Source organism: Malania oleifera, chromosome 2 (assembly GCF_029873635.1).
Source record: "Malania oleifera isolate guangnan ecotype guangnan chromosome 2, ASM2987363v1, whole genome shotgun sequence".
Classification (NCBI taxonomy): Eukaryota; Viridiplantae; Streptophyta; class Magnoliopsida; order Santalales; family Ximeniaceae; genus Malania; species Malania oleifera.
The window spans coordinates 77,318,326-77,334,729 of NC_080418.1; the positions used below are offsets into that span (position 1 = coordinate 77,318,326).

The 16,404-nt window shown below is 40.2% G+C and overlaps 1 protein-coding gene across 1 annotated transcript; it reads left to right on the plus strand.

Annotated features, from left to right (window-relative positions):
- The first annotated feature begins 8,326 nt into the window (after positions 1-8,326).
- Positions 8,327-10,189, plus strand: LOC131148250 (uncharacterized). The gene is made up of 2 exons (XM_058097975.1): positions 8,327-8,485; positions 9,848-10,189. Exons 1-2 carry the CDS (start codon positions 8,327-8,329, stop codon positions 10,187-10,189), a joined length of 501 nt encoding a protein of 166 aa, XP_057953958.1.
- Positions 10,190-16,404: the final 6,215 nt, after the last annotated feature.

Sequence of the window (16,404 nt, forward strand, 5' to 3'; positions counted from 1 at the left end):
AAAGGCAAGGATGTTTTAAAGGGGCTTGAGGCAGGATATCTACAAGCAGGTGATAGTCCTAAAAGTGCATGATTTATCCAAATTGGTTGATAGGGCCACAGTAGCAGAGGAGAGTGAACAGAAATATGTGGGAGCATCGATCTAGAGAAAGTGGCCATGCCTCTGGGATTCCAAGCAGGGTCTAGCTGAGGCCCTTGGAGGGGAGGTCGATATGGCAGAGTTCAAAGACAGGAGAGGGGGGGATCATGGGTACTAGGGCAAGCAGACATACCCTATTTGCCCTATATGCTGTAGGAGACATACGGGAGCATGCTGATTGGGAAAAATGTTTGCTACAGATGTGGTAGACCCAGATACATAGCACGGGAGTGTAATCAAACACTACACCAGCCCCTAGATAGATTCGGAGACATAATCAGGCACCCAGGGGTGGTGGCCAGCAGAGGAACACAGCCCTGGCGAGGGTTTATGCATTGACGCTAGGAGACACTGAGACTGCGGGAGACGTCGTGATAGGTATATTTACTGTTTTACCATATAAAGTTGTTTTTTTTAAAACAGGTGCCTTCCATTCTTTTGTGTCATTAGGATATGCTAAATTATCTGGGGTTGAGGCACAGATGTTAGAAGTTGAGTTGTTAGTAGCCACACCGACTAGATCAATAGTGAGGTGTAGAAGGGTATTAAAAAACTATCCAGTGGCCATTTAGGAGAAAGTGTTACCAGCCGATCTCGTGGTATTAGATATGTAGGGGTTTGATGTCATATTGGATATGGAATGGTTGGTAGCTTATTATGCCAGCATTGATTGTTATAAAAAAGAAGTGATCTTCAAACCCTCGAGTGAGCAGGAATTCAGATTCATGGGGTCACAGGTACATGCCTTGCCATAGTTGGTGTCGGAAATTCAAGTGAGAAGGTTGCTTCAGGGTGGTTGCCAGGGGTATGTTAGTTATATAAAGGAAATGCCAAAGAAAGAATTGAAATAAGATGATATTTCGGTAGTCAGAGAATTTCCAGATGTTTTTCTATAAGAATTACCTGGGTTACAACCAGATCAAAAGATAGAATTTACTGTGGATTTACTACCAGGGTTAGCACCAATATCTAAAGTGCCCTATCGAATGGCTATAGTTGAACTGAAGGAATTGAAAGACTAGTTGCAGGAGTTATTGGATAAATGATTTATTAGACCTAGCGTGTCGCCTTGGGGAGCACCAATCCTGTTTATGAAAAAGAAAGACGGGACTATGAGGATGTGCATTAATTATAGAGAAATAAATAAAGTGACAGTTAAGAATAAATATCCTCTTCCCAGAATCGATGATTTATTTGATTAGCTCCAGGGGACCCAGGTCTACTCCAAGATTGACTTGCAGTCGGGATATCACTAGGTAAAAGTTAAAGCAAAGGATGTTTCGAAGCCAACTTTTCGAACCACGTATGGACATTACGAGTTCTTGGTAATGCTGTTCAAACTGCATTGGTAGTGTTTATAGACCTGATGAATCGGGTGTTCCATCAGTACTTAGACCAGTTTGTTGTGGTATTTATTGATGATATACTAGTCTACTCAAAGAGTTTTGAGGAGCACGAGGATTATCTGAGATTGGTATTGCAGGTAATAAGGGAAAAGAAACTATACGCTAAATTTAAGAAATGTGAATTCTGGTTGAGACAAGTTACTTTTCTAGGGCATGTGATCTTTGGGGATGGCATGTCAATAGACCTGAGTAAGATAGAAGCAATGGTGAATTAGGTGAGATTGGGGAACGTTTAGGAGGTTATGAGCTTCCCAGTTTTGGAAGGGTATTACAGGCATTTTGTGGATGGTTTTTATACAATATCGGGTCCACTAACATGACACACGAGGAAAAATGTGATATTTGAATGGACTGACGAGGGTGAGCAGAGCTTTCAGGAGTTGAGGTAGCAGCTAGTCACTACACCAGTATTATCTATTCCATCAGGAGAGGATGGATTTTTTATATATAGTGACGAGTCTTAGAAGGGGCTTGGATGTGTGTTGATGCAACACGGGATGGTTATTGCTTACGCTTCCTGACAGCTTAAAGAGTATGAAAAGAATTACCCCATGCATGACTTAGAATTAGCTATAGTGGTGTACGCTTTAAAAATCTGGAGGCATTATCTTTATGGTGAGATATGTGAGATATTCACCAACCATAAGAGTTTGAAGTATTTCTTCACCTAGAAAGAACTGAATATGAGGCAAAGAAGATGGTTAGAGCTCATTAAAGATTATTACTGTACTATCAGCTATCACCCAAGGAAAGCAAATGTTGTGGCTAATGCTTTGAGCCAAAAATGAGTGGGAGCAGCATTGTCAACAGTGGAGATTCAGCATCTGATTCAGATTGACTTGGAGAGGCTCAGTGTAAAGTTTGTAGAAAATGATCACTCGACATTTATTGTCAATTTAGTGTTACAACCTACCTTGCAAGAGAAGATTAAAGTTGCTCAGAGGAATGACGCAGAATTGGTAGAGCTGATAGATAAAGTGCAAGACGGACAAGGGGAGGAGTTCAGTATATCAGATGATGGATCTCTGAGGTTTCGTACCCAGCTCTGCGTACTTGCAGATGATGAGATTAGGAGGACTATACTAGAGGAAGCACACATATCTCTTTACATAGTGCATCCAAGAAGCACTAAAATGTATCGGAACCTCCGAGAATCTTTCTAGTGGAGTGGTATAAAGAGGGAAATAGCAGAGTTTGTGGAACAGTGTTTGACGTGCTAGCAAGTAAAAGCTGAGCACTAGAGACTAGTAGAATAGTTATAGCCACCCCACATCCCTGAGTGGAAGTGGGATCATATCTCCATGGATTTCGTCACAGGATTACCGCCGACGCTGCATGGAAAAAATTCTATTTGGGTGGTCATTAATCGATTGACGAAGATCGCTTATTTTCTCCCTATTAAAGTTAGCTATTCTATGAATAGATTGGAAAAATTATACATTTAGGAGATAATTTGACCCCATGGTGTCCCAGTATCCATAGTTTTAGACCAATACCCACGATTTACATCACAATTTTAGAGGAGCTTGTAGGAAGCTTTGGGGTCTCAGTTAGCATTTAGCACGATATTTCATCCTCAGACTGATGGGGAGACAGAAAGGATGATCTAGATACTCGAGGATATGTTACAAGCATGTGTGCTAGATTTTGGGGGTATTTGGGCCCAGTATATGCCGTTCGTTGAGTTTATGTATAATAACAACTACCACGCTAGCATTGGGATGGCGCCTTAGGAGGCATTATATGGTAGGAGGTGTCGTTCTCTACTATACTGGGATGAAATGGGTGAAAGGCGAGTTTTGGGACCAGAGATAGTGCAACAAGCGTACGATAAAGTCCTGCTTATTAACGATAGAATTAGTGTAGTTCAGAGTCGGCAGAAGAGCTATGCATATACTTGCCGTCGGAAGTTAGATTTTGATGTGGGAGATCAGGTATTTTTAAGAGTAGAATTGCTGAGAGGGGCTATGAGGTTTGGGAATAAAGGTATGCTGAGCCCTAGATTTATTGGTCCATTCGAGATAGTGGAGAGAGTGGTCCAGTTGCCTACAGGCTAACTTTACCACCAGCTCTATCTAAGATTCATGACGTATTCCATGTTTTCATGCTGAGGAAATACATCACAAATCCCTCCCACGTGAGCAGCTATGAAGAGATAGAGCTTAAATATACTTTAGAATATGAGGAAACACTAGTACATATTTTAGATAGAAAAGAATAGGAATTGCGCACTAAGAAGATTCCACTAGTGAAAGTCCTGTGGAGAAATCATGTAGTGGAGGAGGCCTCGTGGGAGTTAAAAGAGGAGACACGATAGAAACACCCACATCTGTTCAATGAGGACCAGTATTAGATAGAGAAGAAACAACAATAGTTCAAATAAAGTAAGTTTTACTTTAATATCGTTTATATAGTACAAGGTAGTTAATGTATAAGCTGTATATTCGGCTATAAGATAAGTAGTGTTTTGGTTTAGGGAGAATTTTATTTTTTGAGTATATTTTTAATCTCCCAGAACCCTAATTGTAACCATGGTATTCCTCCACCATAAGTGAGGGTAATTAATAAAATAAGTAGCAAATTTTCCTCAGAGAATGGTGTATAACACATATAGTAAATTTTGAAGATGAAATTTTATAAGGAGGGGGGAATGTAGAGAACCAGAAGATTTAAATTATGAAATTAAAGAAGGAAGAAAATTTTAAAAAGGAAATTCACAGGGTTTCGTCGACGGGTGCCCTGCGCTTGTTGACAAACTTCCTTTTGGGACCCGTCAAGGAGGACACATATCTCGTCGACGAAGAGATACCGAGAGCAGAATTATAGGACATTCAGGTTCATCAACAAATTTATGGCCTTCGTCGATGAACTCTCTTTTTCGGTTCGTCAACGAGTCCACCTATCTCGTCGACGAAGCCACGCCACCTATAAATATGCGAAAAATCATATTTTGGCAAGAAAAGCTTCATTTTATTGTTTCTCTCTCTATATTTTCAGTCTCTCCACCTTCTCTCTAAGATTTCAACCCCATTTTTCCCCAATTCGACGATCAGAAGTTATCACAATGATCCTGAGGAGATTCTCTACAACTTAACCGGAGCAGAATTTTGGTTGGAGCAATTCAGGAACCATCCCAAAATCAAGGTAAGTAGGTTATTTTAGAGTTTTTATGATTATTAGGCTTTTTTGAACCCAAATCTTGAGTTGGATAAAAATATGTTGAAGTTGAGTTGATTAAATTAGGTGTTGTGATTTCAGGGTATGGGTTCCTAAACACCACAGGCATAGGTTAAGTATTTGATTATGAGTTACAGAGTATGATTTTGTACAGATCAGAGCATGAAAATTATATAGTATTACAAATTTTATTTAATGAGTTTTATTCAACTGTGTGGCATGAGTAGTACTGTAATATTACAATATTTTATAAAGATTACAAAATTATGATTATATAGTTTTTATAGAATTACAATATACAGATCATACAGTTTTATTTTCAGAGCTATAACAATACAATATTTTATAGAATTATAGTTTACACGTTTATACAGAATTATGACATATAGTTTGTACAGTATCATGAAATTCATATTACAGGATCATGAATATACAACATTTTATAGAATTATGAGTATACAGAGTTTTATAGAACCATGATTATACAGAGTTTTACAGAACCATGATTATACAAAGTTTTACAGAACCATGATTATACTAAGTTTTACAGAACCATGATTATACAGAGTTTTAGGAACCATGATAGACATAGCATAGAACCATGACATACAAAAATACAGTTGATACAGATATACAGATAAGTTATAGCATCATGGTTAATACAGAGAATTACAACATCATGGTAAATACAGTTGATATAGAATCATGGTAAAATAGATAGATATTGTATAGAAATAGTATTATATAGTATCAGACCCTGATGGAACAGAGCAGTTTATATAGCATGGTACCATAGCTATACAGTATAGATAGTGCAACCATACGTCTCAAATAGAGTATGGTGTTAAATGCCGATTATGCCATAGGTAGAGTAGAGGGCTCCCTAGCATCCAGACTAGGTGGAGCAGGCCTTTCGTGCTACAGTCATATACATAAATACAGTTAGACTAGCACTAGTAGGCCAACCAGTGTTTAGTCCCGCCTACGAGCCACACAACCTTATCGTGAGGGGTTAAATCATGATATACAACCATCCAGGTCAGAATTATATATGTATACAGTATACATAGAAAATAGAGATTATATATTATAGATAGAAGTATGTTTGAATAGTTAACTCAGAATTACTATATTTTAAATGACATAGCTATGGGTTATGGTACAGATACTTTTACATGATATCTCATTTATAGTTTTAATAAAAGGTTATGATTTGCGTATAAACTCATATGCCACACACTGGTATAACATGTTTCTCCTTACTGAGAGGTGTCTCACCCCAGCATTATAAACATTTCAGGTAACTTAGAGAGACGTGCAGGGCCAACTCAGAGATAGAGGATATGACTGAGTTGACATAGTTCCGGGGTGAGTTTTGGGCTGAGTTGTAGATCTCTCAGCATTTTGGGATTTTTAGGAAAGGTGTGTATATATGTATATAGTGGATCTGTAGTACTCTGGTATTGTGTATTTTGGGTTATGGTTGGATGTTTATGTTTTTCCGCTGCATAGGTTTTATACATGGATTGCACAGTTTACCTCGACACCCACCCTGGGCTGTGATGATGATATGTATATGTATACAGAGTATTGGCGTTATGAAATATAGCTTGACAGTGTATATACAAAGAAAAAAAATGGTGTGCATTTTGGGTCGTTACAAAAAGACTCGGCCATGCAAACGGAACCCGAGAAGGAGTGGACCATGGTGAAGGCTAGAAAATCATGCCAAGCAAAGAGGATATCAACAATTCCGTCACCACAAAGAAGTAAGCAACACAAAAGAAGGTCTTGCCCACCTCGACCAAAAAAGAAGTTTTGTAAGACGACACTCGTGTGAATCATCAACATCAATGAAGAGGAAGAAATGATGCAAAGAAGGCCCTCTCCCATCACCTTGATGGATTTCTTTCCTGAGAACTTCTTCACATATACCTAAAGCATTGCGGTCTATATGATGTCCATAAGCATCGCCGAGAAAGAATCTAAGTGTCGACAACATAACAAAGGTCACCCAGTGGAAGATAAGGTATCAAATACTCTCTAAGATCTCCTCACCACTTCCCAATTGCATTCCTTAATGCAATCCTATAAAGCGGTGCGAAATCAAGCCATCTTGACTTCACAAGTTGGCAAGGCTTTTGACCCAGGATGATGAGACGATACTCAACAATTAGCCACAACAAGTTTGTGTGGCTTGTTACTCAATGATCACATTTTCAGATGAAGATCTTTTGTTGGGACAAAAGCCCCACAACCGGCCCTTGTATGTATCAGGGTATGCCAAAGAATAGAGGATCAGCCACATCCTTATTGGTGATGGATCCGTAATCAATATCATCCCAAAAACTACCATGAAAGAGCTCGGCATCAACATCGATAAACTGTCCAAAAGTCGGTTGATGATTCAAGGCTTCAATTAAGGGGACCAATGAGCAATTGGCATGGTCCGCCCAGACCTTACCATTGGCGACCTCACATCTAGCACTCTATTCCATGTGATCGATGCTCGAACAACATACAAGATGTTGTTAGGCCGCCCCTTGATCCACAGAAATGGGATCTTTTTGTCAAGTCTACATCAATGTTTCAAGTACTATAGGAATGACGTCCAAAAAGTCAACACTGACTTGAAACCATTCGTTGAAGCTGAGGCATACCTAGCCAATGCAGTATTCTACAAAGACATGGACAACTGCAAGGTCATCGCATCAGAGGTTTCGACAATCGGAAGCAACTCAAAAAGAGATGAGTCATGCAATAAGGAGGAATCCTCTTGTCGCCATATTGATTCCCGACCAAAGGAAAGATGTGGTAGTATAAACCCCGAAGACATTCACATTCTAAGGGATGCACTATCCCTACCACTGCCAAAGACAGATCTAGTGGTGACTACCAAACCATTAAAGGAATTCGTCCAGTAAACAAAGGGGGCAATCGAACATGGTGCACTCCCGAACAAGAGAACTGATGAAGGGTTTGACCCTAATGCCTACAAACCTTTAGCCAAGGCTAGACACGATTTCAAGAATCCAAAGCTAGTAAGCCCACTAGGGACAAAGTGCATCGAAGATGTAGTCACTCAACCTCCCAAGACTCGAATGAGCTTGGGTTATCAACAAAAGGATCCCGTTTGCATCACATAAAGGAGTAATAGGCAATCGGCAAACACATGCGTCATCACGATTCTAGTGACCAATGGAGAAGAAAACTCCCCTGCAGTAGCATTTCACGGTTTGGGGTTTGATCGCATTAGAGATCCCGATCTCACACAAAATCAAGCGATCAATAGAATGAAAAGGGCCCAATAACCAAAGCCTCGAGGAACAGTATTTGGATGCATCAAAGGACCAAATCTAAGACCTTGAAAATATGTGTTCAAGCGACCTTTAGGCACAAGGAAAACTTTGGTCTTCCAAAGGCTAGGCAAACCACCACTATCAAACCAAAATTCCTATGAAGTTGACAAAGTTCCATCTTGAAAAAGGAATAGGATGGCCATAGAAGTCAACATCGAAGGAATGCTAACAAGCGAAGGTCAAGTTGACACCTAAGCTCGAATACGTGGTCATGACAATAAGGAAAGAAAGGAAGAGTCCTCATACATGTCATACCACATCACAATTAGTGAGAAAACTAAGCCTGATTTGTCAAATGGTGAAATCGAGGACGCTCCTCCAAAGCTAGAGGATGGCGGCCAAGTCACTGTTGATGAGCTCAAAGAAGTGAACCTTGGCACCTCAGAGGATCCTCGACCTACCTTCGTAAGTGCCTTACTCACACAATAAGAAGAAAAAGAATACGTCCAAGTATTGAGTCAATACAAGGATGTATTTGCATGGAGTTACAAGGAGATGCCTGCCCTTGACCCAAGAATTACAGTGCATCGTTTGGCTACAAATAAAGGCTCATGACCAGTGAAGAAGCCCCAACAATGATTTTGCCCAGAACTTATCCCACAAATTGAAGAAGAAGTCAACAAGTTAATCAATGTGGGTTTCATTTAGGGAGTCACATATCCAACATGGATTGCAAACATAGTTCCTATCCATAAGAAGAATGGACAACTTTGAGTCTGCGTTGACTTCAGGGATCTCAACTAGGCATGTCCAAAATATGATTTCCCCTACCCATAACAGAAATCATAGTGGATGTGACTACTGGTCATGAGGCATTATCTTTCATGTACAGGTCTTCTAGTTACAATCAAATAAGGATGGCCCCAAAGGACGAAAACTCATAGCCTTCCGCATGCCAAAAGGGATTTACTATTATAAAGTGATGCCTTTTGGGCTAAAGAATGCTAATGCCACTTACTAGCATGCTATGCAAAAAGATCTTTGATGACCCACTCCATAAGAAGGTGGAATGCTATGTCGATGACCTCGTCGTGAAGACAAAGAAGCGTAATGAACACCTGCAAGACCTCAAATTGGTGTTTGATAGGCTTCAAGAGTACTAGCTAAAGATGAATTTGCTTAAATGCGCATTCGGCGTCACGTCTGGAAAGTTTCTCAACTCTATTATACGCCATGGCATCGAAGTTGACCAGTCAAAGATCGATGCCATCCAAAAAAATGCCAAAGCCCAAGAATTTGAGAGAGCTACAAAGTCTTCAAGGAAGGTTGGAATACATCCGACCCTTCATCTCCAATCTGGAAAGACGATGTCAACCCTTCAACCAATTGATGAAAAAAGGAGTTAACTTTGAGTGGAATGAGGCATGCGCTAAAGCCTTCCAAAGCATAAAATACTACCTCTCAAATCCACCAGTCTTAGGTGCGCCCATCCATGGGAAGCCATTGAATCTTTACATCATTGCACAAGAAAGATCCTTAGAAGCTTTACCTTCTCAAGAAAATAAGGAAGGAAAAGAGGTAGCACTCTACCATCTAAGTAGGACGATGGTTGGCCCAGAGCTAAATTATTTGCCCATTGAAAATACGTGTCTGGCACTCTTCTTTGTTGTCGATAAGTTGAAGCATTACATGCAATCCCACAAGATCCACCTTATTGCAAGAGCTGACCTAGTAAAATATGTACTATCCAGACCGATCCTATCCGGACTACTCACTAAATGGGCAGTCATACTATAAAGTTATGACATCGTCTACGTGCCTCAAAAGGTGGTTAAGGGGCAAGCTCTTGCCAACTTTATAGCAGATCATCTGGATCCATCTGATTGGGAATTCAAAGACAACCTCCCAGACGAGGAAGTATTCCAAATAGACATCTTGCCCCCATGGGCAATATACTTCGATGGAGCCGCACGACATGATGGTGCTAGCGCCGGTTTAGTATTTGTTACTTCTCAATGCAAAGTGTTGCCATATGCATTCATCCTCAGTGAACTATGCTCAAACAACATTGTTGAACATCAAGCATTGATCATTGGCCTCCAAATGGCCACTGACATGAAAATTCTGGTGCTTAAAGTATATGGTGACTCACAACTAGTCATCAACTAGCTCTCTGGATGATACGACGTCAAAATGGAGGATCTTGTGCCTTACCACAAGTATGCTCAATGTCTACTGGAAGAATTTGAGAGCATTGTCTTGGAGCATATCCCAAGGAAGGAGAAATGTCAAGCAGATGCATTAGCCAACTTGGCCACCTCACAAGCTAAATCAGATAGCCAGACAACAATCGTTACTATATGCCAGAAATGGGTCATGCCACCAATCAAATATGAAGAAGAAGAAGAATCAAATGTTGTATTCATTCACGTCATCGAAATCAAGGATTGGCGGCAGCCCATTATTGACTATCTGCAGCATGGAAGGCTTCCTGAAGTTGTCACAAGATAGAGTTGCGTCGACACGCCGCCCGATACATATACTACAAAGATACATTGTATCAAAGATCATTTGATGGACTCTTCTTACGATGCATAAGTGGAGATGAGGTGAAGCAAGCTTTAGAAGAAGCTCACTCTGACATGTGCGATGCACATCAATCCGAACTGAAACTTCACCATAAAATCAAAAGGATGGGGTACTATAGGCCCACGATGGTGCATGATTCCATGGAATACGCTAAGACCTGTCAAGTGTGTCAATTCCATGCAAACTATATACATCAACAACTAGAGCCCCTACACCCCACTGTAGCATACTGACCTTTTGAAGCATGGGGCATCGACTTTTTCAGACCACTGCCAAAGTCCTCCCTTGGCCACCTTTACATACTGGTAGCTACAGATTACTTTTCTAAATGGGCCGAAGCAATCTCGCTTAGAGAAGTGAATAAGGAGCATGTTGTGAACTTTATCAAGACCCACCTAATATATCATTACGGTATTCCCCGGTTCATCGTTATCGACAATGGGAAATAGTTTTACAATAGCTTGATGGATAGACTCTGCGAGAAGTTCAACTTCAAACAATACAAGTCTTCTATGTGCAACGCTCCTGCTAATGGGTTAGCCAAAGCATTCAACAAGACCTTTTGCAACTTATTGCGCAAAGTGGTCTCAAGACAAAATTCGATTGGCATGACAGGGTTCCCGAAGCGTTATAGGCATACCGCATGACTTATCGAACACCTATCCAGTTAATGCCTTATGCCCTGTTCACGGAATTGAAGTTGTGTTCCCACTTGAGAAACAAATACCATCGCTCCGCATGGCAATCCAAGAAGGCCTCATTGAAGAAGAAAATGCACACCTACGACTGGAAGAGCTGGAGCCTCTAGATGAAAAAGGCTCTAAGAAAAACAACAACTAGAGTATTACTGGGCTTGATTCACCAAGGCCTTCGATTGCAAGGTTTTCCTGTGATCATTCTAAGTTGGAGACTAAGTCCTCGTGGTATGACGACCTATCAACCTGAAACACCGATCTGGTGATAAGCTCACTTCCAAATGGGATGGTCCATACTTGGTAAAAGAAGCCTACACAAACAATGCTTACATGCTACTCAACCACGAAGGCATTGGCATTGGCCCAATAAATGACAAGTTCTTGAAACGCTACTACACATAAGGAGACTTTATCTCGAAAACACTCCTGGCCCGCAAGAGTATAAACTGTGAACGGCCAAAAAAAAGTGGCAAGTAAGGTAAGGAGGAATAATCTAGCGCAGTCAGCTACTGCTCCGTCATTATTTGTAACACTAGAAACTACTCCTTTTCAACCTGGTTGGTGCCGGCTGTCCACAATGTCAAAGTTAAGCAGCCTACCAACTTCGATTTTTGGTCGGTCTTGCTATAAAAGAAGCGGGTATGGCAAAAGAAGCAAGCTACTCTGACTCATTCTTCCTAGGCATCCTACCTGATCATCTCCTTCTTTCTTCCGTTAATCAAGGCAACTTTCATCACAAAAATGAAGCCAAATCACCCAATGACACAAACTACAGTGGGGAGTGCAAGTTCATCAACCCCTAGGTGGGCCCTCGAAAGGAACAACTAGAAATCCCAGAGGCGAAATTTCACTACAAGGGGGAACTTCCTTCCCTAGAGCTAGTCTACTTGTTCACAACAAAGTTCCGACGATATGGCCTAGTCGAACCAAAAGATGTACGCCTCTGGTTCAAAGATCGATGAAATCACAAGAAGGGGCTGGTCGAGGGGATCACTAGCCAAACTCCGCTGACCATTAATCTCACTGCTGCTACCAGTACTCCACTAACCCTTGATCTCACCATTTCCACTGTCACCACATCAAGTAGTGCTCCCACCACTACCTCGACTACTACTCCTCCTACCGTCGCTCTAATCATCAATGCTCCGAAAGTGGAGCTTACCACCTTCACTGCTCTGACAGTTCTAGTGTATATACTGGTTGCACCGTAGTCACCACAACAAGGGTTTCTTGTGATCCTGGCCTGCACTACCATTTTTAGGAGGTTCGTTTTGCACTAGGTCAAACGTACTGGCATCCAAGGGGCAACTCGTTACTAGGAGGGATGACCTCTAGTTATTTTGAACATCCTAACCCCTGGCCACCGAGAAGAGAAGGACACTCTTCTTCTCACACCGCAGAAGTAGGTATTCTTCAGCTTTTCCTAGCCTATGCTAGTGACACTACCAAAGGCCATTGCCATCAGACGAGATCCAGAGCAAGTAGCAGTGACGCTACAAGCACTCTGATTGATGCTGGCGTTTATCTAAGCCCCAGACTTAGGCCCCCACACATCCATTAGACAGAGACGTGAAGGATTTGATTTGTCTCAATTCATCTAAAAGGATGTGAAAAAAAAAGAAGAAGAACTCTAGCAATAAAAAAATGGTAACATCGTAGGTGGATACTCATCGGCTATGCCTCATTTACCCCCGAAGTAAATCCAGGGCATGAGACACTTGGGCGTAGCGAGGGGGGGGGGCGAAACTAGAACTTGTGACCTCTTAGAGGCATGGCAGGCTCCTTGCTGCTAGGCCACCAACCCAAGTGGTGACGAAAGAAGGAGATTAATCACATTTAAAGCACAAGTGATGGAGAGACGGACAAGGGCCTTGAGTTCTTCTTAACAGCGCATGATCCTAGCATCCCGAGCACCAACCTCTCTCAAAGACTCCATGGGCAGAGAAATCCGCTATGAGTTTTGTCTTCAGCCAGTCAAGATTGTCAACAGGGATTAACGAATTTGCAGAACTTCAAGACTTGGTTCGAATCGAGTCACAAGTTACGCGCCACACCGAGACTTGAAGTGGGAGCTTTTGTAAACACTAAAATTTTGAAAAGAAAAAAAAATGGAAGAAAAGAAAGAATATATATATATATATATATATATATATGTATGTATAAACTTTGTAGGAATACAAGTGACGAAAATACATATGTATAAAAATACACCCTCTAGGTGTACAAAAAAAATAAAAATACAAAGATACAAAATTAAAGGAAAATTATACTTGGTGCCGGATCCACAACTTTCGTCAAAAGCACCGTTGCTGAAGTTGAGAAAGTCATCGCCAAAATTGAAAATTCGTTGGATCTGCAACTTTCATCAAAAGCACCGCCACCAAAGTTGAGAAAGCCGTCGCCAAAATTGAAAATTCACTAGATCTAAAACTTTCATCAAAAACACCGCTGCCGAAGTTGAGAAAGCAGTCGTCAAAATTGAAAATTCACCGAATCTGCAACTTTCGTCAAAAGCACCGCTGCCGAAGTTGAGAAAGTTGTCATCAAAATTGAAAATTCACCGAATCTACAACTTTCGTCAAAAGCACCGCCGCCGAATTTGAGAAAGTCGTCACCAAAATTGAAAATTCGCCAGATCTGCAGCTTTCGTCAAAAGTACCACTGCCGAAGTTGAGAAAGCCATCACCAAAATTGAAAATTCGCCGAATCTGCAACTTTCGTCAAAAACACTGCCGCCAAAGTTGTGAAAGCTGTCACCAAAATTGAAAATTTGCCGGATTTGCGACTACGGTGAGATTATATCTCACCTATATATACTTGGGCCTCTCACCAAGCCAAGGCATCATCACAACACACAACGAGCAACTCATGGTAAAAAACATAAATACTTCAAATTTGTCCACCATAGTCCCTAAGTTCCACACATTAGCCTCTCTAAGCCCACCCACTCCAATTCTTTAATTTTATATATATATATAAAAGGAGAAAAGCACACCACTCAAAAAAAAAAACAAAAAAACAAAGAGAATGAGTCCAACTTCACGATCAAAGCATCGCCTACAAGATTGTTTTGGTTGTAGAGGTGAAAACTTGGACAATAATCGCTCCGCTAGAGATCAAGCTACTACAACCCTTGACGAAAACTCAAAAGAGGATTAATCTGAGGAAAAACCAAAGGTCATACCTGCAAAATTTTAATTTACATTTACTCTATAATTTTGTAGTTTTTATTTTCTTTTATTTTTTCTTGCATTTTTGGTCACCCTACAAAGTCCAAAGGGTGCAAGATTTGTAGCGAACAGTTATGCTTGGGTACCAAAATTTACTGATGTTATTTCATTTTTGTTGCCATAAAATATAATTTGCTTCCGCTATATTTTTGTTTGCTTGTATTTGCACGGATGCATGTGTGAATATGTGTAAATGGTAATTTAAAATTTTTATGTACCTGCATGAAGATGCATTAATTATTTATCAAAATTAATCATGCAAGTTCTATTAGCTTGTTCACCATGTCCAATCAATTTGTTTGTCAAATTTCCTTTCTTTAATATGTTCTATGATACTAAGTTTTGATTTGGTCCTTTGCCAAGTGAACTGGTAGGTAATTTGTATAACTATAATAGTCCTGTGTAAATTGATAAATTGGCAAAAGGCTAGGAAATACACGCGTTGGTACTGATATAGAGTGGAATTTGGGCATGCTATGTTTCCTTGACGACATGAGAAGAAAATAGCAGCCAAGCCATTCCAGAGAATTCAGCATGAAAACCATGCCACACACTACAGGCGTTTTTGCTCATGTCCACATGCCACATGGTGTTATGAAAGTAATCATCAGCTTCAGCCATTTCAGTTCAAGGCTCAAGTACAATGGATTGTTAGCTTTCAGCCCAGGAAAGAGCCTGTTTAAACACTCAAGTACGTACGTAGCTTAATTAAAATATGCAGTGTTTGTATGATTTTATATTAGTATTTATATTAGAGGTGGTTATTATTTTATTACTGAATTAAGAGGATAAATAGAAGTTCAAAACTCCTTAAAATTAGCCTTGTCCTCAAGGTTGAACAACAATAAATTCTAGGAGTCCTCCAAGGATTGAAAAGTTTCCCAAGTTGCTTCTTCAGTTGGTAAGTGAGACCAATGAACAAGAACTTTTGTGATATCTCGACTTTTACGTTTGACCACTAGGTGATCTAGAATTGCTTGTGGATGCATATGAACCTCACTAGTAGATACAATATTAGGCAAATGACACTATACAATAGTTTGCTCCCCTAACTTCTTCTTTGAGGTAAGAGAAATGAAAGATGTACCTTAGAACCTGATGGTAAGTTTAAGATGATAAACCTATACATTCTAGGATCTTATAAGGTCCATAGAATTGAGGAGACAACTTAATTGAAGAATGAACAATCACAGATGTTTGTCTTGAAGTTAGGGCCTTAACATATGAAAAACCCAATCTCTTTGTAAGAATTACCCTCCATTACAATGCTTATCAACTTGCTATTCCATATGAGCTTGAGCTGCAACAAGAATTTTCTTAATTGAATCACTTTGTCTTGAGTATGTACCTCCTTATCAACTTGACCAATTTTGGAGAATTCAACTAAATATCTAGCAAGGACAAGAGGAGCTCTCAAATAGATTCAACTTGATGGAGGAATGAAAAGTGGTATTGCACCACCATTTTGCCTATGAAGCCATTACACCCAATCCTTTGATTATTCGTTAGGAAAGCAACGAAGATAAGTCTCCAAGTACTTGTTAACAACTTCAATCAACCCATTTGACTGGGGATGATATGGAGTGCTCATATTCAATTGTGCTCCATGCAAACAAATAAGCTCCTTCGGAAAGTTGTTGGTAAAGACTCTGTTACAGTCATTGATAATAGATTGAGGAATGTGGTGATCATGTGTTTGTTGAGGTGCAATGCTAGAAAATAATGAAATAAGAGATTTTAGCCCATTATCTAAGCTAGATTGATGTTGTGACTCTTTGGTGCTTGAAGCAGTGACAGGCAACCATGTTGCTCCTTTTTGAGAAGTTTCTCCATACAGCTTGAAACTATAGTGACATTAGTATAACATTTG